Raw genomic sequence first — 26,604 nt, forward strand, 5'->3', positions numbered from 1 at the left:
ACTGATTCCGCAGATTAGAAATTTCACGAACTGCCTTGTGGCAGCGGTGACATCCTATGGCAGCTCCATATTTAAAGTCACTTAGGTCTTCAGCACCACCGATAGTACTACCATTTTTTGTCTATAGCGACTGTTTGGCCGTGTGTTTGATTTTATGCACCTGTTTAAAAATGGCATTGGTAAAACACCTTAGAACTTAATATTTAGCAACAGGAGGTCTGAAAAAACCGCTCCTGGGACACTTTGGAGAAATGGCAGTATTACTGATTCCACCACTAAATCAATGGAATTCCGAGCTGTTCGTGTACCTGGAATTATAACTAGAGGGGTAACCAACAGATCTTTCCAGGGATGTTGGCCCAGCTGTTCTCAGAGTGTGTCACATATCTGCTGCTCCCAAGGAGTAGACACTCTCTGGCTGCACTTCATCACTATTCCGTTAGTATGGACGTCCGCTTTGATGAAATGGTAAAGGCTGAAGCCTGCACTTCACAGAAATCACTCTCAGGGCACATTGGTGTCAACATTCTTGGAATGTCGCAGCTACAGGAGGTGAATATGCATTGCTTTAATTTTTTTATGTGGTGCTAAAATTGCACTGAGGATATTTAGAAGTGGAAAACCCTTTTAAATGGAAGCTATCATCAGAAAATGATCTAATGTTTAACTAGGTCTTTGTGTGCTATGTTTTTTTTTTTGCAATTTTGGTTTTATATTACAAAATTAGTAATCTTGCAATTTTCACATGGGCCACTGAGGTTTTTTTTAGTCTCCAGGTCTTTCACAAAGAGTTTTCAGCAATCTCCGTATCATCAGAGGCAGGATTACAATGTACGTTAACGCCTCTATACACAGTTGATAACACACGATCCACCAGTCACAATAGGTGCTATCACAGCTCCCCTTCTCTGCCTTCAGTTATCTTTGCACAAGCTCATTATACAGTATGCCTCAACACAAAATATAATGTTAAAGTTTGTTCATTGTGGCTATGTACATGTGTTGTTTCCTGAAACAACACAAAGTTAGTGTAAAATAGCTCTTATGAACAGTGTGAAAATTGCAAGATTTAATTTTTTTGTTTTAATACAGATTGTGATATTGAAAAAATGGCAAAAAAATAATGGGCCATTTTCTGATTGCTCCTCTTTTAGCAAATATATTTAACTTCAGGGTGTTACAGCCACCCAGCTCAGCACTGCTGTATGTTTTCTATGCTCTTGCTCCATAGATAAAGTATGGCAGCAATCCCTCTCTCTGTCTGTGCTGTGAATAGGAGCCATCACAGCAGATAGTCTCCACCAACTAGCTCAGAGACAACTGAAAATAAAGCATAGATCCTGCAGAGGAGAAACTGGTGAACATGCAGGATGCAAGTCATATAATGGTCAAAAATAGTGTTACTTCTCATGTACATGCACACCTTCCTATTTAAACTAGTTACCTGAAACAGCAGGTATGATTTGAAGCCTTAAAAGACCCTTAAACTCCTATACTGTCCAAGACCACCGTGAGTTACTTTTAACATGGATTATTAAAGGGAATCTGTCAGCAGGTTTTTGCTACGTATTCTGTGAGCAGCATGATGTAGGGTCAGAGACTCCGATTCCAGAAATGTGTCACTTACTGGACATTTGTGCTGCTGTTTCAATAAAATCAGTGTTTTAGCAGAAGGAGATTATCATTACAGGTTCCCCTGCTCTATGTAACCCCGCCCCACCACTGTTTGGTAGCTTTTTGCTTGTGTACAGAGAAAGCAGCCATTTGAGCACTGATAAACCTGCAGCAGAGAAAACTGTGATTATATCAAAGTCACAACAAGCAGCCGAGCACATAACACATCACTGGAATCAGTGTCTTTATGTGGGTATACACAGTAGGTGTATACTGACTTAGGATTTCTTTATTTTATAGACCGATCATACAGTAAGTGGAATTTGTAGTGCGCCTTGACTGCAATGTGAGATGAGCTGAAAAACAGTCTGGACTGAGGCCCTGATTCATCCAGGAGACAAAATTATGGAGAAAAGCGCTCTCAAATTTCACAATTTTTGTGCAAAATTCTAAATAGTGCAAAAAGTTTGTGCTTTTTGGCATTTTATTCTGTTCCTGGCCAAGGCCGCCAAAACAGTTGAAGGTATGATGAAGAGCGGTAAGGACCACCCAACAAATTCATCATCATCATTTACTCTACAAAAGTCACATAAATTACATGAGTTATGTTCGCCAGCCCGTTAGTGAAGTTGGCACCTCTTACTCCAGCACTCCATTCATTAAAACTGCCATACAAACTGCCAGTCTTGATGAATAGGGCCTGTGTCTCTTTAAACGTGCCTTCACACACAGCATTTTTAACAAAAATGTCAGAGGTCGTTTTTTTTTTCAATGAGCATTCGTGAAAAAAAAAATGTTGTGGTCAGACATTAGCAATGCATTGATGTAATTGAACTTTTTGTTTTGGCGTGTGGACCCGTTAAAGTGTAAGAAGCACAGAAAAATGGCTGTCATCCACCATAGAACCGACTCCTCCGCCTCCACAATTTTAATCTTGATGTATTGAATAAACATGATTTATTTTTTACCGGAAAACAGAGTGCCACTTCTTTGCTTGGCTTTTTTTTTTGTTTAACTATTTTTTTTTTATTCAAAATATATAATATGGTGTTCTTTTCCAAGTTTTTTTTTCTATAGACTTCGAGATCATAAAAAAGCACACCAGAAAAGCATGTCAAAAATTTGTGACAAAACAAAGAAAAAAATTTAAAAATGCATTAAATTCTATAAATATATAAATTATATATTAAATAACTACAGTATATTAAATATTATATTAAATTCAAGGGTTTTTTTTTTTTACAAGTGTTAAGGTTCGTCGGATGCAGGAGGCAGAGAAGGGGTTAACAAACGTTTACTTAAGGAACTACTGAATATATATTTGAGGAAACCTCCGCGCAGGGAGGTGTTAAGGCAACTAGTGAACTATACAATGAACACAACAAAAAGGGGGAAAAGTGAAGGTAATGACTTATCGATTGGAGTTCTTGTTGGGGAGTGGTCACAACAGCTTCCAACGGCGTCACAGTCCGTGAACAAAGTCTCTGGCTCTGCTGTGTAGAAACGAGATGCACTGTCTCCTGGCCGTGCTGATGCATCCAGGTCCATTGGTCTAGGGTCTGTTGAACTTGGGTCCCTTGGAGAGAAGGTACAGTTCCTTCTGTGGGTTCCTAAAGTGTGACCCGGTACACCGGGAGCACAATGCCGTACAGGCCGCAGGTGTGACATGGCCTCGTACAGAATCATAATCTCCAGGAAAGGTCGGTACGTCTGCTGTCTACCCGTTACGGGTCTAGTTTGTGGAGGGGCACTGGGCAAAGGGTGTAAGAGGCAGACAGTCTGTAAAGGGCTGGTGTCAGTGGCGGTAGTTGAGAGGGAGTCAACCTTCGTCCTGCTCTGTAGTTGCCTTCCTGCCAAGTCTCCCTCCGTCCTGCGCTCCACTCCATTTAAGTTTCCCATGCCCCTTTCTGTCAGGTGCTCAGGCTCTCCCCGCCCAGGCAAGTCACCCCCCTGCAACAGTGATGGTGGCCCCGATAGTTCCGGCTCCAGAGCGTATTTCAGACCGATGACATTGGTTCTGTTCACCCCCTTACAATTTCCCTTTCCTTTCACTCGCCATTCCACGGGCGAGACAACCTGGAACACATTATGTCTGTGTTGGTCTTTCTCAGCTACCTGTTGTCAGATGAATTGGTCCTGGTTGTACCGGTTGGGGGGCTGTCCAGCCGTTGTACGTTCGGTGTGACGTAGATTGGAAGGAGAAGTGGAGTCCTCAAATTCGGTCAAACCCGGCTGCTCTGATGGTGGGGAAGCCAGGTCAGTGCCCACCATAACTTCCCTTCTGAGGTTCCAGGGTCCTGATTCTCAGACACATTTTCAAGCTGCTGTTCCGGACTCTCTTCCTCTTCATCTTCTTCCACTGTGGGAGAGACCACCTCAGGAACCTCAGCTGTTTCTTCCTCTGGTATGAGATCCTCAGAAAGGCATGGCCGGAGCATACTTTGGTGCACCACATGGGTGGGGGCACCCCCCTCTCTTTCTGGTTGAATTTCATAGACTGGTCCTTTTCCGCCGATCCGACACTTCACTCAGTATGGCCAACTCTCCCATCGATTCTCCAGTTCGTCCCGTGGACATTTTTCCCTTACCAACACCCGGTCTCCGACCGAAAGATCTGTCCTTTGCAGAGGGAGCTTCTTAGGGTGCTCTAGCTTCTGAAGTCGAGTTTGTACCAGTCAATATAGGGTCTGCAGATGATGGCGATGTTCTCTAATGCAGGTAGACACCCCCGTCTGTGGGTACCCCCTGGTCCAATTCCAGCTCCGTGACTCCATTCCCTTCGCGGCCGAACAACACTGAGTAGGGCGTGAAACCGGTGGTCTGGTGCACTCGATCATTATAGATCCATACCAGCTCAGACACATACTTAGGCCACCGAGCCTTATGATCCTCCTCCAAAGTTCTCAGCATTTGTATAAGGGTACGGTTGAATGATTCACAGGCCCCATTTCCTTGTGGATGATACGGTGAGTGTGGGACCGGTCAAACTGGTAGATCTGTTGTAATTCATCCTTGACTCTCTCAGGGCCCTTTGTTCTGGAGATTTGGCCAATTCACACGCCTGGCAGAGTTTACAAGCTTCCTCAACCGCTGTTCTCAAGCTAGGATGGTAGACAAAACGTTGTAGCCATTGGAAGGTTTTCTCCGCACCAAAGTGGGCTCCTCTCTCATGAGCTTCTGCAGCAATTTTGGACAGCACCGTCTTGGGGATCACCACCTGCCAAGAGGCTACCAATTCTTTCTGTAGTTGGACCTTACGATACAACAGGCCATTCCTCATCTGGAGTTGCTCCCACTGTCTATGTATTTTCAGTGCTTCGGGAGTCAGAGTGCTTCTTTGTTCTTGCCTGGGCAATTGTTTCACAGTCACTCATTGTCGAAACAGGGCAAGTCCACATCCTGCTGCAAAAGGACCCACTCGTCCCTGGATCTTCCCAACACTCCTTCGCACGGGGAGGTCCAAATTTGGTCCAGCATAACTGCCACCGTATCAGCAGTCTTTTGAAATCGGGGGACTTCCTCATCATCTAGCATCTCATCATGGTTCTTTCCAGGTGATGCATGCCTCGCTCTGGACAATGTGTCAGCGTGAGTGTTTTCGGCCCCCCTCCTGTAAGTAATCTTATACTGGAACTTCGCCATCCGGGCTACCCAGCGTTGCTTGAGGGCCCCTAACTTAGAGTTCTCCAGATGTGCCAGCGGATTATTATCATTGCGCACCAACACTTCCGAGCTGGCCAGGTATTCAGCGAACCTCTGCGTCATAGCCCACATCAGCGCCAGCAACTCCAGCTTGAAAGAACTGTAGTTGTCCGGATTGCGTTCGGAATTGTGAAGGGACCGACTAGTGTAAGAGATCACCCTCTCTTTTCCGTCCTGCACCTGTGACAACACAGCCCCCAACCCGTGTAAGCTCCCATCGGTGTGGAGAATGAACGGCACAGAAAAGTCTGCTTAGGCCAGCACCGGTGCTTCAGTCAGCGCCTTCAAGTCCCGAAAAGCTTTTTCTTGTTTCTCTTCCCAGCAGATGGGCCGACCTTTTGCATTCGGGGGTACCCCTTTCAAGAGCTCTAGCAGGAGCTGCACCACACGGGCAAAGTACTTCACAAACCAATGGTAGTACCCCGTCAAGCATAGGAAAGCCTGGACGTCCTTCACGGTCTCAGGAGTTGGCCAGTCCTGGATCATCTTGATCTTCTCCCGGGACGGTTCCACTCCATTTGCTGAAACGACGTGACCTAGATACTCAATTTTAGTCCGAAACAAGTGGCACATCTGGAGTGTCACCTTTCAGTCCGTACTTCTGCAGGCGGCTCAACACTTGCTCTTGTCTCCGCAGGTGATCTTCAAACAAGGAAGCATACACTATGATGTCATCCAAGTATATGAGCGTGGCCTCAAAACTCAGGTCTCCAAAGCATCTCTCCATCAAACGTTGGAATGTACCAGGGGCGTTGGCCAGGCCGAAAGGCATCCTGTTGAATTCGAAGAGTCCCATGGGTAGAATTAAAGCTGTTTTCGCCCGGTCCTTCTCAGACATGGGCACTTGCCAGTATCCGCTAGCTAGATCCAACGTCGAGAAGAATTTGGCTTTTCCCAAAGCGGACAAGGACTCTTCAATCCGAGGCAACGAATATGAGTCCCGCATGGTGCAGGCGTTAAGCTTATGATAGTCTACACAGAACCTCAAAGTCCCATCCTTCTTTCGTATCAGCACGATAGGGGCTGCCCATGGACTTTGGCTCTCTCTGATGACACCTGCCTGTAGCATCTGACCGGGCATCTCTCGAACTTCCTGATATAACTGAGGGGAATTTGCCGGTAACGCTCTCTGATAGGTGCTGTGTTCCCTATGAGTATTTCGTGAGTGATACCCGTAGAACAGCCAAAGTCATCCTCATGACTCTCAAACATGGACTGGTATAGCCCTAATACTGTCTCCACTTGTTGAACTTGAGCAGGCGTGAGTTCAGACAATTCGGCACGCATCTGTTCTAATATGCGGCGCCCCTCGTGGATGTATTGGGGCTCCGGCGTCGGGGACATAGTGACTGTCACTGACCAAGGGTCTTCCTTTTTTTTTTTTTAAACCAGTTATTTTTATTTAGGTTTCAAAAGATTTTAAACAATAAACAGTGGATATCAATATACATGTAACAATTCACATATCTTGTAGTAATACAATCAAAGCCATCCCCCCCTCCCCCCTCCCCCAATACTCCTTGGCCGGGTATACTTGAGAGTCTTAGCAATCATATCACCGCCATCCAGGCGGACCATATTTTTTCGAAAAGTTCTTTCAACATGCCTTCGCCTGTAAATGCTTTCCTCTAAATGCATTACCGTACGTGTCTGAGCAATCAATTCCCTCCTAGTGGGGGGTTCCGAATCCTTCCATTTTCGTGCTATTAGTTTGCGTGCCACATACAGCAACCTCGCTATTGCCACTTTGTAATGTTCTGAGACAGGTATCCCATCCACCTCCCCAAAACACACAGAACTGGATTCCTGTCGAGCGTACATGCATAAGCTCTCTCAATTTTGTTGATAACGACCAGCCAGTATGCCACCAGCCGCGGACACGACCATAGCATGTGTAACAGTCCGGCCTGGTCTGTGCCACATCTAGGGCAGCTAGAGTCTCCCCTCAAGCCCGCCTTGAATAGGACCAGCGGTGTTTTGTATGTTCTATGTATTACATATAATTGGGAGAGCCGTGCCTGCTCGCTTAGAGAGAGCTTCGGGACATATTCAAGAATAGCCTCCCATTGTTCTGTTGTGAGGGTACCCACCTCCCTTTCCCATTTACTCTTTGCAGTGAGGTGATTGTCCCCCAGATAGGAGTGTAGTAGATCATGATATATGCTCGATATAACTCCCCTCGTCCCTCCCTTCATACACACAAAGTCTAGTACAATGTCGCCCTGAACCGTCATGGCTCCCAATCTACACTGTGCCCTCCAAGCATGTCGAAGCATATAGTATTGAAACCCCCATACCGAAGGCAAATCAAATTCCTCTCTCAATGTCTCAAAGGTCTTCAGGTCCGTTCCACTCTGCAGCTGGCACACATATCTCACTCCTTTCGCCTTCCAATTGCCCATTTGACGCAGCTTATTAAGTTCCGGCACATGCTCATTGTCCCACACCGGTGAGTACCTAGTCAGCTCATCCACCCCTCTGATCCTTTTAATGGTGTCCCATACCTTCTGAATCATGCCTATGGTAGGATATGGTGCTCCCAGTTTCTTAAAGGTACCATCCTCTAGACCCTGGATAAGTGGGCGTCTCCCCGTCACATGTACCAGCACCCGGTGAGCTGCTCCTCCACAATCGAGCTCTCTCCATCCCCTGACATGCTGGCCCTGTACTGCCAAGAAATAGACCCATGGATTTGGTGCGGCCAGTCCTCCCTCTTCCTTTCCTTTTTGCAGAGTTCCAAATTTAATCCGTGCCTGCTTCTTGCCCCATATCAAGGATCTGAAGATAGAATCAATGCCCCGAAACCGTTTTTTTGGTAGCCATATCGGCGAATTGTGCAAAACGTACATTAGTTGTGGCATAAGGACCATCTTAATCAGGTTAGTTCTACCCGTTACCGTTAAAGCCAATTTGCACCATGCACCTATTTTCCCTTTAAATTTCTCTAGCAGAGGAACCAAATTCAGACCCGTGAATCGGGACAGTGGAAGAGCTACCCATATCCCTAGGTATTTAAACTGTGAAACTAGCTGGAGTTGTTTCCCCCTCTCATCTATCTCCTCCGCTTCTATTGCTCTATCCACAGCCATGACATAAGACTTGTGCCAATTTATCTCCAGTCCCGAAATGCTCCCAAATTGTTTAATTACATCCATCGCGCACCCCAGTGTCTCTCCTGCACTTTCCAAAAACAACAGGATGTCGTCGGCATACAATGATATTTTTTCTTCCAGCTTCCCAAATTTAAATCCGACCACTCCCCTCTCAGCTCTGATCTTGGCCGCCAGGGGCTCCACTGCCACCGCGAACAATAGCGGGGACAGCGGACACCCCTGCCTTGTGCCCCTATGCAAGTCAAACATCCCGGACTGTTTTCCATTCACCTTAACTACCGCCTTTGGGGATGAGTACAATAACTTCACCCAGGCCATGAACGCGGGGCCGAATCCCATCAGTTCCATGATTTTCCATAAGTATTGCCATTCCACGCTATCAAATGCTTTCCTAGCGTCCAATGACATCACTATTCTCCTGCCACCATTATCAGCAGGCAGTTGCATATTAAGAAATAATCTTCTTAAGTTAACAGCCGTGGAGCGGTTAGGCATAAAGCCCGACTGGTCCTCGTGTATAATGGTATGCGCAACCCCGGTGAGCCGGGTGGCCAGGATCTTAGCGAGTATTTTGACATCCGTTGTCAACAACGAAATGGGCCTGTACGACTCCGCATCCATGGGATCTTTTCCCTCCTTCGGCAGAACTACTATCACCGCTTCCTCCATTGATCTCGGCAGTGCCCCTGTCACTAAAGCCTCATCAAACACAGATTTCAATTTCAGAGCCAGCAGTTCCACTAACTCCCTGTACACCTCCCCAGGTAGACCATCAGCTCCCGGTGATTTGTTATTGGGCATAGACAGTATTGCACATTCCACCTCCTCCACACTCACAGGTTCTTCCAACCTCAACCTATCTTCCTCAGACAATTTAGGTAGTGAAATGCCTTCCAAAAAATTCACCACATCCCCCTCTGTGTCCCGTGCTCTCGAAGTGTACAGTGCCATGTAATATGTCTTGAAGACCTCCAGTATGTCCTTTGTGTCTGTCAGAGTCGCCCCTGTTTGATCTCTCAGTTTATACACCCTGGAAGACTCCCTCTGTGCCGCAGATATCACCACCAACAAGTGACCTACTCTCTCTCCTTCTTCAAAGAATTGGGCTTGCTGAAATGCCCTTTTCCTCTCAGCTTGCATCATGTGCAGTTTATCAACTGCCTCCTGAGCCAATTTTAGTCTATTGTGAGCTTCACTCGTTGGCGCCAAAATCATGTCTGCCTCCGCTCTTGTCAGGTCATCCTTTATTTGTTGATCTGCCAACTTAGTTTTGGTCTTACACCTCGCAATCTCACTTATAAAAAGTCCCCTCGTAAACGCCTTCATGGCATCCCATACCATTGTGGCCTCAGTACTCCCTTCGTTCATTTGGAAGAAGTGCTCTAGCTCTTTGGTTATGCCACCCATGTCCACCACTTTAAGCCACGTCGGGTGAAGACGCCAACTTCCCCTCTGACCCTGAGCAGATCTCACCAGAAGCGTGACCACCATAGGACCATGATCCGAGAGAGTCCTCTGTAGGTATTCCACCTCCCCCACCATCCCGTCCATTGCGGTATCCCCAAAGCCAAGTCTATCCTCGACAGTGTTCCATGTGTTGCCGAATGACATGAAAAAGTCCTCTTACCCTCATTTCGTACTCTCCACAGATCTACCAGCCCAAGTTTCCCTACATACTTGCCAAAGGCAGTCATCCTGTCCTGTCCAGCTTCCGTACCTGCCGGTCTTACTTTATCCCAATAATCATTCATAGTGTTGTTAACATCTCCCATAATCAACAACGGAGTCTCCCTCCATCTGCCAGTCAGTTCCAGTACTGCTTGTAGTTTCTTTTTAGAGTAAGGTGGAGGGATATATAAAGCCACTAAAATCATTTTGTGTCCGAACAATCTGCAAGCAATCCATACATACTGCCCTTCACTGTGTACATGCACTTCCAGCTCTTCATAATGTGTGTTTTTGTGTATTAGGACTGACACCCCCCTGGAGTACGAGGAATAAGTAGAATGATATATCTTTAGCATCCAGGCTCTTGACAACCAGTGCATAGTGTCTCTAGTGAGATGTGTCTCCTGCAAGCACGCGATCATAGGTTCACAGGATTTGATATGATTCAGAACAGCCGCCCTCTTAACCTTATCAGATATACCACGTACATTCCAACTTAACATCCGAACAGTACGGTTACTCATTGTGCATTAGAAAGAACAATCCATCATCATCAAGTAACATCATTACATTGTGGTCCCAATCATACCCGGTCAAACAGCATGAAAACCCCCATCTCCGTACAAATCCGCCCCACCCACCTCCCCCCATCCCTCTCCGCTTCCCCACCCTTCCCCTTTTGCAGTTGTCACTCTCTCCCCAACGTGAGAGTGGGAGCTCAAAGAACCTGAGCAACGTCTCAGTATTCCGCACTTCAACATGCGTCGTGTCCTCCTCCATCATTGGCAGCCTCTCCGCCATATTGTCAACAGTATGCATAGTCCCGAACCATTAGTCAAACAATTAACCATAATACGTAGATCCCAGTGGGGAGTTCTCCCCCTCCTCTGCGCTCCTATTTCGCAGAGTAAAGCAGCGCCACAACCCTGTCCGGTGATCAGTCTAGCAGGGTCATATGGTCATATTGCCATTATCTTCTCTCAATTTGCTCCGGTTGTGCTCCAACCACGAAGCAGCCTCAACCGGTGACGGGAAAAAAATGACCTTTCCAAAAGCTTCCACTCTTAATTTAGCAGGATAAATTGTAGAGTATTTCAAATGCAAAGAGCGGAGCTTTTTCTTTACTTCGCCATACCACAGTCGCAACTTTTGCACCTCGGCTGAGTAATCCGGGTATATTTCGATTCGTTTGCCCTCCAGGTTAAGATCTGTCAACTTTCCAGCCTTTCGTAAGATAGTGTCCCTGTCTCTGCAATTCAGGATTCTGGCTAGCATCGTGCGAGGTCCATCTCCCGGCACTGGGGGTCTCATGGGTACGCGATGGGCACGCTCCACCGCAAACACTCTTGACAAGTTATCAGCACCAAACTTGTCCAGCAGCCAGGTTTCAATAAAGGTTGTGGGGTCAGCACCCTCAGCTCTCTCAGGGATGCCCACAATGCGCAAATTGTTCCTACGTGACCGGTTTTTCGGGTCATCATTTTTATTGGCTACTACCGTGATCCTCTGAGTGTGCTGTTGTTGTGTCTTTTGCACTGAGGTTAAGTGATCTTCTGTTACACCAACTCTGTCCTCCACTTCAGTTAATCTGGCTGTAACTTTCTGCATAGATGTTTTTATGCCTCCCATTTCTTCTTTCAGGCAATTCACCTACTTTGTTAGAGCAGTTAAGGCAGTCTTGCAGTATAAGACAGCTTGGAATACATCCCACAGGGTGGGCTCTGCTACATCTGCACTTTCAGCTAACTGCACAGTGTCACCATCCCCCTCTTCCTCCTGCTCCAGCTCTGCATTCAGCACAGGCATCTCCTCATTGTCTTCCTCCTCATCTCTGTGCTTCTCACTCCCTCCATTTCCTTCTTCATCTGTCTCTATGCCCCTCACATACCTGTTCAGCCGGGCTGAGACTTCCAGCCTCTGTGCATAGGCTGTGTTTCTTCTTCCTGCCTCCTCCTCTCTCTCAGCACCATCTTGGACTGAGGCACTGCTGCAGGCTCCGGCATCTTTCTGCCTTTTGCGGCCCATGTCTGTCTCTCTGAGTCTGGCAGAAGCTCGCCCCTGACTCCAGGGACCTTCAGACATCTGATCCTGGTAAAGGAATTAGCTGGTTCGGGCTCTGTGCAGGATAATTGAGGCTAATGGTGGCAGAGAAGCACAGCCACCCGACTTCTCACATCAAGAGCTAGGCCCCGCCCCAAGGGTCTTCCTTTTTAACTGACAACTGTACAACTTGGGGCAGAACGATCTCCTCAGGCATCCCCACTATCCGTGCTACTTCTCTCCTTGGTGACAATACTACTTCTTGATCAGTCAAGTTAATGCAGTGTGCAAGCACGATTCCATCTTGCACAACGGCCAGAGTTCGTGCCACCAATAGTCCGGCTGGCAGTGGTTCAGTTAAAGGGGGTTCTATCTGTACCTCCACCCCTCTAGCGGGGCGTGGGCTCGAGCAGGCATGGTTTGCCCCGGGGATAGAGTGGGTTTAGCGGAGTTCGGCACGGTCACCTTCCCTAACGTTTCTCCATGGCTAGATGACTCGTGAGCTTGAGCGGCACGAAGAAGTCGTTGAAATACTTGCCGCTGGGGGGTATTGGTGCTCCACTGTTTCAGGGATAAGTGAGCGGGCTCATCCAGAAGCAATTTCCCAAATTCCTTCAGAACGTTCATCCCCAGGGTGACGGTATGACTGATTCCGGCTTTGCCCTGGGTCAACACTATGCCCTTCCGTCCGAGGTCTTGGCCACACAGAGAAACCTGCATCCACACCACGCCTGTGACCTGGATGGGCAGGTGGTTTGCCGCCGTCAACTTTGTATGTTACCCCTTCTCATGTACAGCACCAAGGAATCAATGGTGCTATATAAATAAATAATAATAATAATAATAATACTACCAGGCCCCACTCGGGCCACAGAGTCTCCGTGAAATGTCGATGGAAATAGGCTTTGGGCATCGTGGTCACCTGATACCCCGTATCCTCCAGACAACACACTGCTCCCCCGTCAAATTCAGCCCAGACTAGCGGGCACGTGGACACTAGGTTTGTGGGACTCTCACTACTCCTTCCTTTCCATTCTGGCTTCGGGCGATGTCCCCCAGGCTCGAAGCCCTCTAGTTTAACGGCCAGCACTGGCGAGGTCCGCCCCGCCATGGGAATTCCCGAGCTATGTGTCCTATCTCTCCGCAGTTGAAGCAGGTGACAGACCTCTGCCGATGGGACCTTCTGGCCTCATTACTGGCGTTTGAACCAGTTTTAGCATTTCCTTCATCTGAGCCAATTCTCCTTGGATATTCAACAGCTCTTTCCTCATTTCTTCAACTAAGGGGGTACTGTGACAGCATTCACTGTTGCTTCCCCACTCTGGACCATCCCTACCGGAACCGTCACCCTCTGCTCTTGTTCACGTAAGTGAGCCTTACTCCTTATGGCAGCAAAAGTGATGCGGGAGTCATCGGGTGCATTCTCAACATTCCTCTTATGCGCTCAGTCTATCTCCACAACATGGTGTTGGACCCCGTGGATTTGGGCAAACTGCTTAACATGGCCCCCAAGGAGATACTGGTCCTGGGCCCGGCTGCCTGTTCTGCCGACTCCATGCTGCTGGACTGCATCCTGCCGACTACGCCAGAATGTTAAGGTTCGTCGGATGCAGGAAACAGCAGGAGGCAGAGAAGGGGTTAACAAGAGTTTACTTCAGCAAATACTGAATATATATTCGAGGAAACCTCCACGCAGGGAGGTGTTAAGGCAACTAGTAAACTATACAATGAACACAACAAAAAGGGGGAAAAGTGAAGGTAATGACTTATCGATTGGAGTTCTTGTTGGGGAGTGGTTGGAACAGCTCCCTACGGCGTCACAGTCCGTGATCAAAGTCTCTGGCTCTGCTGTGTAGAAACGAGATGTACTGTCCAGGTCCGTTGGTCTTGGGTCCGTTGGAGAGAAGGTACAGTTCCTTCTGTGGGTTCCTAAAGTGTGACACGGTACATCGGGAGCACAACGTCATACAGGCCGCAGGTGTGACAAGGCCTCGTACAGAATCAGAACGTTCAGGAAAGGTCGGTACGTCTGCTGCACTACCAGTCATGTCCCTCAGAGCTGCGTGCTGCTCTCTGCCTACAAAAATAGGTAAGGATAGGATGCAATATTTGCTAGATGGATATGTCTACAGTACCTGGTTGCAGATGGCTGATTTTATTCTTCTGTAGATACAAATAAAGCAAATTACTCAGGTCTTCAAAGGTGCCATTCTCCAATTCCCGTATCTCATTGGTGTCTAAATACAGGTGATGTATGCCAGTCACTTTCTGGAATGTATCTGGCTTGATGGTTTGGATATTACAGTTTCTCAAAAAGAGGGCTCTCATCTCCGGCAGATCCTGGTGAAAACTCTGCTGAAGAAACGTTAAGTTGTTGTAATCCATATGAAGCTCTATGGTGCTGTTGGATACGTCGGGTGGTAGAGTTGTGAGATTGCCGTAAGTGCATTTGATGTGGTGCTCAGCAGTAAGACAGGTGCACTTTTCAGGGCAGGGAGCAAATTGTTCCGCTGACACCCAGGTATTTGCAAACAATCCTAGAAGCATCAGAGCTGACCAATCCATAGTGAATTACCTGTACAGACAAGACAGAAATCCGTTAAATAAGACGATTGATTGATTACTTAACTTTTTTTTAAAATCTTTTCAACCTTCTACTTCACTGGAACTAATATTTTACAGTTGCAATTAAAATCATTAAATTCCCACACTGCAATTTATTTATTTTTTTTTAGCAAAGCTGACCAACATTCGGGTGTTTGCAATAAAACAAAAATCAATTTACATAGCTCAACACAACTGACAAGTGGTTTCTCCAAATTCAACACAAAATACCACTCTTAATGATTACTGCAGTCTCAAAATGATTCAGCCCAATCATTTTTAGTAGTTAGTAGAGCCCTTTTGGCTATTCTGACCTGTTGTAAACCTGATGTATAGCCAGACATCAACTCCTGGAAGTGTTCCTAAGGAATCTCAGCCCATTCCTCTTCGACAATGGCCTTCAGGTCACTAATATTCTTAGCTTTGCTACAACCATCTTCTTCAAATTCCACCAAAGATTTTCTGAATAGTGCAATGTCAGCCAATTGTGACTGTCACACCAGAATTGTCATGGTGTGACTCGACCCCAACGGGTGGTCAGTTAACGGACTGCGCAACTCACACACAACGGGATGGAAAAGGCAAAAGGAGGGCCCTAGCAATAGGGAATGAGGGATGGTCACCACCTAAGCTCAGCCTGAGCCTGTCCCTGCACTCTCTTAACACCCTATGCAGGTCCTTCCCCCTGCCACCGTCAGGAACCTCTTCCCTAGTGTCACCTGTCTCTGCCCTGGCTAATGCACTGGCCGGCAAGGAGCACTAGCCTTTGCCATTGCAGATAATACACACAGGTATGGTGAGTTCATTTTTCCCTTCACCAGTGAGGTCTGATGAACTCCCTCTTCTGGCGAAGGAAGGTAGTGAGGCTGATTACCAAACAGCTGAGCAGGTAGATGATGACTGGGTCACAGGAACTGATGACTGGATATAAGGCAGCCGACGCCCTGCTGCCTTGCTGGTGATTTTCCTGCTGGATTCTTGGAGACCAGTCTGATTTCTGCTTCTCAAAGCTAAGTTTTGCTCTGCTTTTTGTACTCTTTAGTTCTGGTTTTGTTTGCCTTGTTTTTTGGAGTTCAGCCATCCCCGGCCGAGGGTGAGCTGAATTCCATTTTTGTCTCTGATCTGTTGATCTCTGGCTCTGTCTTCAGAATATACCTGAGTGCTGATATAGTCTTTTTGAAGCCTAGCGTCTTCAGGGCCTGTCTTTCCTATCAGTCAGTTGGTGCATTTTTGGATAGGATTTTTGCGGATTGCAGACAGCAGCTTTTCTATCCTGTACTATTTAGTTAGCTTGGGCCCCATCGTTTGCTCAACCTATCTTTCTATCTGTGTTAGTGTTTTTCATCTTGCTTCACCGTCATTATATGTTGGGGGCTGCCTATTGCTTTGGGGTCTGCTCTGGGGCAGTTTAGATTTCCCCTTTCTGTCTTTAGGCTAATTTAGTTCTCCGGCTGTGATCAAGGGATCTAGGGCACCGTAGGAACCCCCCACGGCTACTGCTAGTTGTTGTGGATAGGTTCAGGGGTCTGCAATCCGATAGCTGCCAACTTCTCTGGTTTTCTGGACTTAGCTATTATTTTTGTTTTTTCCTCCTTCGGTGACTCATCCATAACACACAGGGGAAAGTTACAAACACCAAAAGGGACTAGGAGAAAAAACACCAGACTTAGCTTATATGCACCGCTGCAAAACTCCATACCGCAGATATCAACAGCAACAGGACTGTTACCACCAAACGTGGCAGGCACCAGAGAGCTGCTTCTGCTAGGCTGGTCTCTAGAAAGGGCCTGTATAACCAACAGTCAGCTGATGCATCAGGTGACTCTATAAAGGATGGTGGGAGTGGACACCACCTACAACAGCTGACCTAGCAGCACAGCAGTAACACCAGGTTGCCAGCGGGGAAAAACTGATATTAACCACCGATGGATCGTGACAAGAATCATCACGACGTCTTTTGAAGCCACTCCTTGGTGGACTTTAAGGTTTGCTTGAGATCCTTGTCCTGTTGCAAGGTCCAATGATGCCAAACCTTCAGCTTTCTCATAGAAGGCATGCCATTTTCTCCTAGGATTTCCTGACACTTGATTGAATACATTTTGCCATTTAAACATTAAAGGTTTCCAGTGCCAGATGAAGGAAAGCTTTCCTAGAGCATCAATGAGCCACCATGTTTCACTGTAGGCATCACCAAACAACTACCATGCTTCACTATAAGCATCACTGATCTACCACCATATTTCACTGTAGGAAGGGTGATCGTTTTAAGCCTCCAACTCCAGACATTCAGCTGAAAAAAAAAGTTATTTTGCTTTACTGTTCCACAGAACAGAATCCCAAAACTTTTATGTGACTTATTTATATGATTTTGAGCATATGTGAGACAACTTTTCTTTTGCTTTTGGGGCAATAGAGGTAACGTCTTGGAGCCCGGACATGGAGACCTTCAACGTTTAGTATGTGGCTTACTGTGGAAACCTCAGTGCATGTTGTCACCAGATTGTGCTGCAGGTCTTTTGCAGTTACTCTGGAGTTCTTGACCGCCTGCCTTCTAAGGAAACTGGTGGCAGTCGGTGCTAGGTTCATCTTTCTGCATTGTCCGGGGAGCGTAGCCTGTGTTCCTGTAACTTTGAACTTGTGTATGATGCTTACATCTGTATGTATAGGAACATTCAATGCCTTTATATCTTTTCCTTGTTTGTGCAAGACAGTGATCCCTTCTCTTTACTTTTTGAACTACTCTCTAGCCATATTTCTAACATGCAGTCAAACATCCCAGTCAACAAACCCAAAGCCAGTCCAGGTATTTGATGTCTTTTATCTCAAGCACACCTGATGGAGCCTATGAATATTTGAGACAACACCCAATTTTGCAAAATGTGCGGCATTATGAGGGAGTAATGACTTAAAGTGTCATTTCGTGCTGAATTTGCGGAGAAAACACTTGTTATATATTATGTTCTGGATCATTTCTTTGGTTTTGCTGTAGTTTCTTGTACTTTGTAGTAACAGGGGCATGGCCCTCCTTTGTGAGCTAGGCAATTATCTATATAGCTTCCCATGAACATGTGGCTGAACAATCGGGGCCCCGCTCCTGCTCTGCACTTATACACATTGAGGTTGGCTGATACAAGGTAAAGTTTTTTTTAATACTAGAGACAGACTAGGATCGTCCTGACTGTGTACACCTTGTACCGCTGGGATGACTTTTATGCCTTTTTGATCAATATAGCGGTAACGAGGTACGCTATCTTTTTTACATGTACTATTACTTTTTACTTATAAACTTACTATAGGGTATATGCTAAATTAGTTTTTTTGGGGGGTTCACTTTTTATATTTGTTGTGTTGAGCTATTTAAATTGTTCTTATTTCATTGGTTTATTGCAAACAGCAGAACAATTGTAAATCTAATTTGCAATGGGGGTGAAATATTTCTTATTGCAACTGTAAGTCCTAACTTATTTCAAAACAGGATCTCCGCCAAACTTAAAAAAAAAAATGCCTTTGTCATATATATCTTTATATGCTCATATTCCTGTTATTATCTATAGAAGTAATATTAATATTCCAATATAATCCACAGTACTTTATATTCCAGAGTACATGTCCAAAAGCAAAATTAGACAATACAATATGACAAATAAATTACGGTAACAATTCAAACTATACAAGGGCAGACCCTGTTGACAGCGCTTACAATCTATGAATCACTCTATAAGGAATCTGTTAATGTACTTCTAGTTTTATTTCCTTGCCATTTCTTCTGATGCAGTCCACCAGTGGAAATCTTGAAAATGGTCAGCAAACAAGAGTGAAACCTGCTGAGGACTTAAAGGGCTTATCTGGGAATATTTAATTTTTTTTTACTCTTGGCCTAAAAACTTTTCTGCCCGGCTGCCACCAATCGCTGCCGGCACAGAGCGGTCACAGACCGCTCCTTATGGTGATTCTGTGGTTTTCACTGACATCACGTAAACAGAGCAGCTGCTTCTCTTCCACTCTGATCTGTTGACGGCGAGTAGCTGTTGATGTCATACTGATTCTGCTGAATGTCAACAGAGCAGCTCTGAAGAGGAAGAGCTGCTCTGCTAACGCGAAGCAGTAGAATTGCCGGCAGGAGTGGAATGTGACCGCTCTGAGTCTGCGTCGGGTAGTTAGGATCTACCTGCCTGTTAGTTCTTAGGCCCATAGTAAAAACATAAAATAGTCCTGGATAACTCCTTTAAAAATGATGAATGTCAGGGTCCCCTTCGGTTAATGCTCCCTCATATAGTCACATTTTTTACATCCTTAATATTGGAGACCTCTCATTTAATGATTGATACGTTTTCTTCAGCATTTTCTCAGCACTTTCTAGAATCCAAAAAATAACTGCGATATGATTAGTATATTGCTATCTTCTAAATTTCAGTTCAGAAGCATTTACACATATATATGTATACATATAAAGTTTGTTGTTTTTTTTAAGCAATCCTTCCAGTACAGAGCTATATACATGGATCAACTTCTATTGACATCCTGTAAAGCAGGGGTCTCAAACACGTGGGCCTCAGGTTGCATGCGGCTGCTTAGGTTGCTTGATGTGTCCCGCAGGCCCTTAATGATCATGGCCCAGTCCAGGGTTCACTGACCTCAATGCTTTATTTGGGTTGAATGTGCATTCTTGGACCCACATTCATATGAAATGTATTGCCACTCAGAGACAAACTCTCTGCACAGCAATATCAATGCCAGCTGTTGGCCAGCAGCTGACATCCGTGTGCCGGCGCGGTGGCTTATGATATTAAAGCCATGCGTCGGCATACCGATGTCAGCTGCTGGCCTCAGTAATGCTGTGCAGCAAGCTGGTCTCTGCGCAGTAATACATTTCCCTGAGGGCTGCATGTGCAGAAAGGACATTGAAGGAATGGAGATCAGGTGAGAAGAATCTTTACTATGAGATGGGGACCAGGATGGGGCATTACTACAAGATGCAAATGAGGATGGGCACATTATTACAAGAAGGGGACCCAGATGGGGCATTACTACAAGATGAGAACTAGGTTGGGGCACATTACTACAAGATGGGGAGCAGGATGGGACATTACTACAAGAATGGGACCAGTATGAGGCATTACTACAAGATGGGAACATTACTACAATATGGGTACCAGAATGGGGAGATAACAACAATGAGGGTCCAGGATGAGGTATTACTACAAGATGAGTAGTAGGATGGGGCTCATTACTACAAGATGGGGAGCAGGATGGGACATTACTACAATAATGGGACCAGTATGAGGCATTACTAGAATATGGAGACCAAGATGGGAAGATTACTACAAGGGTCCAGGACGAGGCATTACTACAAGATGGGGACCAAAAAGGGGCACATTACTACAAGATGTTTGCCAGAATTACTGTATGGTGCTAACTGTAAGATAATATTACTGTATGTGGCCAATTGAGGGAAATTCAATTTTAAAAAATAAAATTCAAAATAATGCATGAAAAATTATTTTGCCACTAAAAATGCTGTTTTACGTATGAACTAAAGTAAACAAAAAAAAAAAGTGCATGTTCGTCATCGCCACATCCATGTTCCAAGCTATAAAACTGTACCATAACGATGAATGCCATTTAAAAAAATAATATAAACTCAGCAAAAATGTTCAAGAAAATGATCAAAAGGTGTACGTAAAAAAATAAAAGCTTTCACTAAAAATGTCACTTTGTCCTGCAAAGAATGCGGCCCCCAAAATTTCTATATATGGACCATATACCGTAACCCAGCCGAGTTTGAGACCGCTGCTGTAAAGTATAACAAACTTTTTTTCATACAGGGGTAAATTTACCTCTACATAAACCTAATAAAAACACAAAGAGGTATGAAAGACTCTAGATAATGCAATTAGCCACATATGAAAGCACTGTAATATTTGGTACTTGTATGAAGCCATAATGTATGTGTACATGAGCCCTAATGGTACAAAATACTGCAGGCACACAGAGAAATGGAAGCCTCCTGCTTTCAGCAGCCTGTGTCTGTGCTGTTTAATGTGTCTAATGCCCTACAATGCCAAATCCTAATACGCCCAGGCTTCTTCACATGCATGAACATATTATACTATCATATTTTGAGGCTTCTTACCAGTACTGCGCAGAATATCTCCCAGGGAGCTCCGCAGCTTGTTGGATGTGGATTCTATTCTCTTCTTTCTCACATAAGGACGATTGAACAACTTTGTTTTACTAAAGCATTCACGTGAGGAAGTAAAAAGGATATGGAGGGTTCACATGCTTTCCTGCCATTGTCAGGACTTTTGTTTAATGAGTGAAAGTGACGGAAAACGTTTAGGAAACCTATTTTTCCGTTTTGCTGATTGTGAGAATTTGTCCTGTCATTTTTTTTGTAGTAATGATCAACCCTTCGTGTCAGTGGGGGGAAATAGTGGGATGATGGGAATAAACACGTTATTTAGATGATGTATTTCGATATAGGCTTAGTGTCGCAAATTAAACCTAGATACAGTTCTGATAAAGTCCAGATGAATACGGACCTAAATACTGCACACATCACCTACCACTAATATTACCTCCCCACATTTACCACCCAGAACTGCCAAACAAACATCAATGTTCATCCCCTGGAGAGTAGCAAAGAAATACCTCTGTGAAGCACCCAAATACCCCCATCTCAGAGCCAAATACCACCATGTATGACTTGAAATTGCCTCTTAAGGTATGCGTCCACGGTCCGGATATGCAGCGCTTTGGACGCAGCGGAAACCCGGCACCGCCCAAGGCGCTACCCCCTTTTGTACGCACAGTGATTCCACATGTGTTCATTGAACATATGTGGAATCACCGCATGTTATTCATAGACTGGGTTATTTATCTTGCGGAGACAGAGCATCTCTGCAAGATAAATAGACATGCTGCGGTCTAGAAAGACGCGCCGCATGCCCAGTTACGCAGGTCTGCCACCTACGTGTTTGTACGCATAGTGGAAACGGGATTTCATAAAATCCCCTCCACTATGCTGTAACATCTGGACGCTGCGGATTGGATGCTGCAGCTGTACGCAGCATCCAATCCGCAGCAAATCCTGAAGGAATATGCCCCGTGGAAACATACCCTTACAATTATAAATTGCATTCAACATGGTTTCGTGCCAAGTTCCATTAATTGGTTTTAATTGAATGACTGAGTAGGACCCCTTCAAAGTGCAACTCCATTATATGTATTAATGTGTCAGAGGATCCTCATTAAAACACAAACCTGAAAATCCAGCAACATATTCTACTGGGATCCTCCGAAGTTTTCATCACGTACAAAGGTCCTGCACCAAGTTTGGTTCACAATTTTCTTATCGCAGCCACACCACGTAATATTAGAAACAATTTGATCAAAAACCCAATTTATAAGGTACCCACTGGATGGAGTGTGGCACCCCTTTAAGAAAGACAGCAATTCAGCTCTATTATTGGTGATCTCAGCAGTGGCATGGAAGCACAGACACCGCAACTTCACTTTTAACATGGGCAAATTTGCTTTGCATCATGAAGAACAATCTCTTTAAGCGCTTCGGCTGCAACTTACTTACAGTCTTTAAACACAGGCCCCAAGGCTTTCATTGTCGGGACTTATTTTAGTACTGGACCTCTTCATAATTATGACCACTCTCAGGATGGTTTTCTTTTTTATCCCTTTCACAATCACATCCATATTTTCACCCCAGGCCTTCACCCCTGAAGGTACTCACTTCTCACAGAGCAACTTTCCTGGGACACAACTCTGCTTCCTTAGCCTTTCACCCCTCAACTCCTTCAGGCAGCGGGCACTCTTCTGATGGATTGATATAACTGTCTTCTCAGGTGTCAGGTTCTCGCTTGCCTTTCCCACGTGGTTCTATTTGACTGCCACTAATTGGTCTCCCCTCATCTAGAAGCTGTAGGCTATTCAATCTTAGTGTAAAATATTACTTGCCAGTCAGGTCGAATATTAAGTAGGGAATGAAAAAGCCAATGTGCCCTCTGGAATCCATGGTCTGTATGTAACAAGCTTCCTTTCCTGCACAATTACTTTCTGAACAACTCTCTGAATCTGTTGGCCCTCACTGAAACCCATTCAAGTCAATGGGACTTCCGGTATCGGAATTAAAAAAAGCCCTTTATTTCCTTGTTGGCTAATTCTACTTAATTGAAAACAAATAAGAATCATGTAGAATGTATTGTGGGAGGTGAAGGAGACATTAAAGGCATAGTGGTTTATTCAAATCACATGGCATAGCATTAATTCCAATTTTTTTTTTCAAGACGTTCGCAGTTAAAAATATATTGACTATGTTAACTTTTTTATATTTTGTCAGATATGTATGTTTCACAACTTCCATGCTCTTCACCTTCTTTTATACTTCTCCCACACTTTCTCCTTCATGATCTGCAGCAGTAGCAGCATTTTTTTCATCAACTTTTTCTTCACCTTATTCATCTTCTTCTTCTTCACCTTCTTCCCATTATTTTTTTTTTCCATTCTTCATATTCTTCTTATTCAGCTATTATTAATTTTCATATGCTATTTCTTCATCTTCTTCCTATTCTTCTTTTTCTTCATTTTCTTATGGTGACAGGCATTCCTGTAGTACTTATCTATAAAAGTTATAAGACTACACCTTTCGTTCTGCCTGTCACAAAAGATTTACAACAGGATTTGTCTGCGTTCAGTTTGGCCTGCAGTAGCAGGCATTTTCCAGGGGCACCACGAGGAGGAACGGACTCACCCCCATTTACTGCTTAGTTTTCTTCTGCTTATAATTTTGATATCTTCTATGCTGATTTTTAGTCTTATGCTTAACCCCTTCCTGCCATCCGACGTACTATCCCGTCCATGGGACCTGGGCCCCTATGCCCATGGACGGGATAATACGTCTACTGCGATCAGCGTCGCCCACGTGGTGAGCGCCGCTGATCGCGGCCGGGTGTCAGCTGATTATCACAGCTGACACCCGGCACAATGTGTCAGGGGCGGTCACGGACCGCCCCCGACACGTTAACCCCTTGCATACCACGATCAAACATGATCGCGGTGTACCTGGGGTTAAAGGGAAGCATCGGCAGGGAGGGGGCTCCCTCCGTGCTTCCCTGAGCCCCCCACGGTAGCGCAATGTGCAGCGCTGCTGCGGGGGGCTCCTTTCCTGCAGGCCCCCGAATCCAAGATGGCGACGGGGGCCTTCAGGGGCCTGCAGGAAGCTGGCTTCCTCAGTGCCTGCAAAGCGCAGGCATGAGGAAGCCTTCTGCACTGCCTGTGACAGATCGCTGATCTGTCACAGTGATCTGTGATGTGACAGATCAGCGATCTGTCACAGTGATCTGTGATGTGACAGATCAGCGATCTGTCACAGGACAGTGATGTCCCACCTGGGACTATTTAATAAAGTTAAAAAAAAATAAAAAAAGTGTTAAAATAATTAAAAAAAGATCGCCAAATAAATTAGAAAAAAAAAAAATATTCCCCCAATAAATCCATTTTTTGGAAATAAAAAAAACAAAACAATAAAAGTACACATATTAGGTATCGCCGCGTCCGTAACGACACGCCCTATAAAACTGTTCCATTAGTTAACCCCTTTAGCGAACCCCTTAAAAAATAAAAATAAAAAACGAAGCAAAAAATAATGATTTATTATCATACCGCCAAACAAAAAGTGTAATAACGCGCAATCAAAAAGACGCATATAAATATCCATGGTACCGCTGAAAACGTCATCTTGTCCCGCAAAAAACGAGCTGCCATACAGCATCATCAGCGAAAAAATAAAAAAGTTAAAGCTCGCAGAATAAAGCGATGCAAAAATAATTATTTTTTATATAAAATAGTTTTCATTGCATAAAACCGACAAAACATAAAAAAAGACCTAAATGAGGTATCGCTGTAACCGTACTGACCCGAAGAATAAAACCGCTTTATCAATTTTACCGCACGCGGAACGGTGTAAACGCACTCTCCCAAAAGAAATTCATGAAACGCTGGTTTTTGTTCATTCTGCGTCCCAAAAATCGGAATAAAAAGCGATCAAAAAATGTCACGTGCCCGAAAATGGTACCAATAAAAACGTCAACTCGTCCCGCAAAAAATAAGACCTCACATGACTCGGTGTGTTAAAATACGGAAAAATTATAGCTCTCAATATGTGGTGATGCAAAAACTATTTTTACAATAAAAAGCGTCTTTTAGCGTGCGGCAGCTGGCAAACATAAAAACCGCCATAAATAGTAAATCAAACCCCCCGTTATCACCCCCTTAGTTAGGGAAAAATAATAAAATAAAAAAAATGTATTTATTTCCATTTTTCCATTAGGGCTAGGGTTAGGGCTAGGGTTAGGGCTAGGGTTAGGGGCTAGGGTTAGGGTTAGGACTGAGATTAGGGTTAGGGGTGTGTTGGGGTTCGGGTTGGAGTTAGAATTGGGGGTTTCCACTGTTTGGGCACATCAGGGGCTCTCCAAATGCAACATGGCGTCTGATCTCAATTCCAGCCAATTCTGAGTTGAAAAAGTTTTTGGGGTCCAATTTCTCCTGTTACCCTTAGGAAAATACAAAATTGGGGGCAAAAATATCATTTTTGTGGAAAAAAATGATTTTTTTATTTTCACGTCTGAGTGTTATAAACTTCTGTGAAGCCCTTGGGGGTTCAATGTGCTCACCTTACATCTAGATAAGTTCCTTAGGGGGTCTAGTTTTCAAAATGGGTTCATTTGTGGGAGGTTTCCACTGTTTAGATACATTAGGGGCTCTCCAAATGCAACATGGCGTCTGATCTCAATTCCAGCCAATTCTGAGTTGAAAAAGTCAAATGGTGGTCCTTCCCTTCCAAGCTCTGCCATGCGCCCAAACAGTGTTTTACCCCCACATGTAGGGTATCAGCCTACTCAGGACAAATTGGACAACAACTTTTGGGGTTCAATTTCTCCTGTTACCCTTGGGAAAATAAAAAAATTGGGGACTAATTGATCATGTTTGTGGAAAAAATACGATTTTTTTATTTTCATGCCCGGGCATTATAAACTTCTGTGAAGCCCTTGGGGGTTCAAAGTGCTCACCTTACATCTAGATAAGTTCCTTAGGGGGTCTAGTTTTCAAAATGGGGTCATTTGTGGGAGGTTTCCACTGTTTAGATACATTAGGGGCTCTCCAAAGGCAACATGACACCCGCAGACCATTCCATCAGAGTCTGCATTCCAAAACGTCACTACTTCCCTTCCGAGCCCTGACGTGTGTCCATACAGTAGTTTTATCCCACATATGGGGTGTCAGCGTACTCAGGACAAATTGGACAACAACTTTTGGGGTTCAATTTCTCCTGTTACCCTTGGGAAAATAAAAAAAATTGGGGACTAATTGATCATGTTTGTGGAAAAAATACGATTTTTTTATTTTCATGCCCTGGCATTATAAACTTCTGTGAAGCCCTTGGGGGTTCAAAGTGCTCACCTCACATCTAGATAAGTTCCTTAGGGGGGTCTAGTTTTCAAAATGGGGTCATTTGTGGGAGGTTTCCACTGTTTAGGTACATTAGGGGCTCTCCAAAGGCAACATGACACCCGCAGACCATTCCATCAAAGTCTGCATTCCAAAACGTCACTACTTCCCTTCCGAGCCCCGACGTGTGCCCATACAGTAGTTTTCTCCCACATATGGGGTGTCAGCATACTCAGGACAAATTGGACAACAACTTTTGGGGTCCAATTTCTCCTGGTACCCTTGGGAAAATAAAAAAATGGTGACTAAAATATCATGTTTGTGGAAAAAATACAAATTTTTTATTTTCACGCTCGGGCGTTATAAAAACTTCTGTGAAGCACTGGGGGGTTCAAAGTGCTCA

At 44.9% G+C, this 26,604-nt stretch overlaps 2 protein-coding genes across 3 annotated transcripts in view; one reads left to right on the plus strand and one right to left on the minus strand.

Annotated features, from left to right (window-relative positions):
* Positions 1 to 26,604, plus strand: part of ATRIP (ATR interacting protein) — a 148,517-nt gene that overhangs the window by 15,263 nt on the left and 106,650 nt on the right. The gene's annotated exons all lie outside the window — the stretch shown is intronic.
* The window catches only part of LOC141052343 (leucine-rich repeat transmembrane protein FLRT3-like), a 56,879-nt gene that overhangs the window by 5,273 nt on the left and 25,002 nt on the right, over positions 1 to 26,604 (minus strand). Inside the window, exons 1-2 of one of the 2 annotated variants that reach the window (XM_073549571.1) lie at positions 20,875 to 21,008; positions 14,273 to 14,712 (exon numbers count right to left, since the gene is read on the minus strand). In XM_073549571.1, coding sequence (XP_073405672.1) covers positions 14,273 to 14,702 — 430 coding nt within the window. In that variant the 5' untranslated portion in view covers positions 14,703 to 14,712; positions 20,875 to 21,008. Of the gene's footprint in view, positions 1 to 14,272; positions 14,713 to 20,874; positions 21,009 to 26,604 lie in introns of those variants that run through there. The other variant, XM_073549572.1, reaches the window with a different exon arrangement.

The sequence above is a fragment of the Dendrobates tinctorius genome, unplaced genomic scaffold (genome assembly GCF_039654945.1).
Source record: "Dendrobates tinctorius isolate UK_male_01 unplaced genomic scaffold, ASM3965494v1 ptg000159l, whole genome shotgun sequence".
In the NCBI taxonomy this organism is placed as follows: domain Eukaryota; kingdom Metazoa; phylum Chordata; class Amphibia; order Anura; family Dendrobatidae; genus Dendrobates; species Dendrobates tinctorius.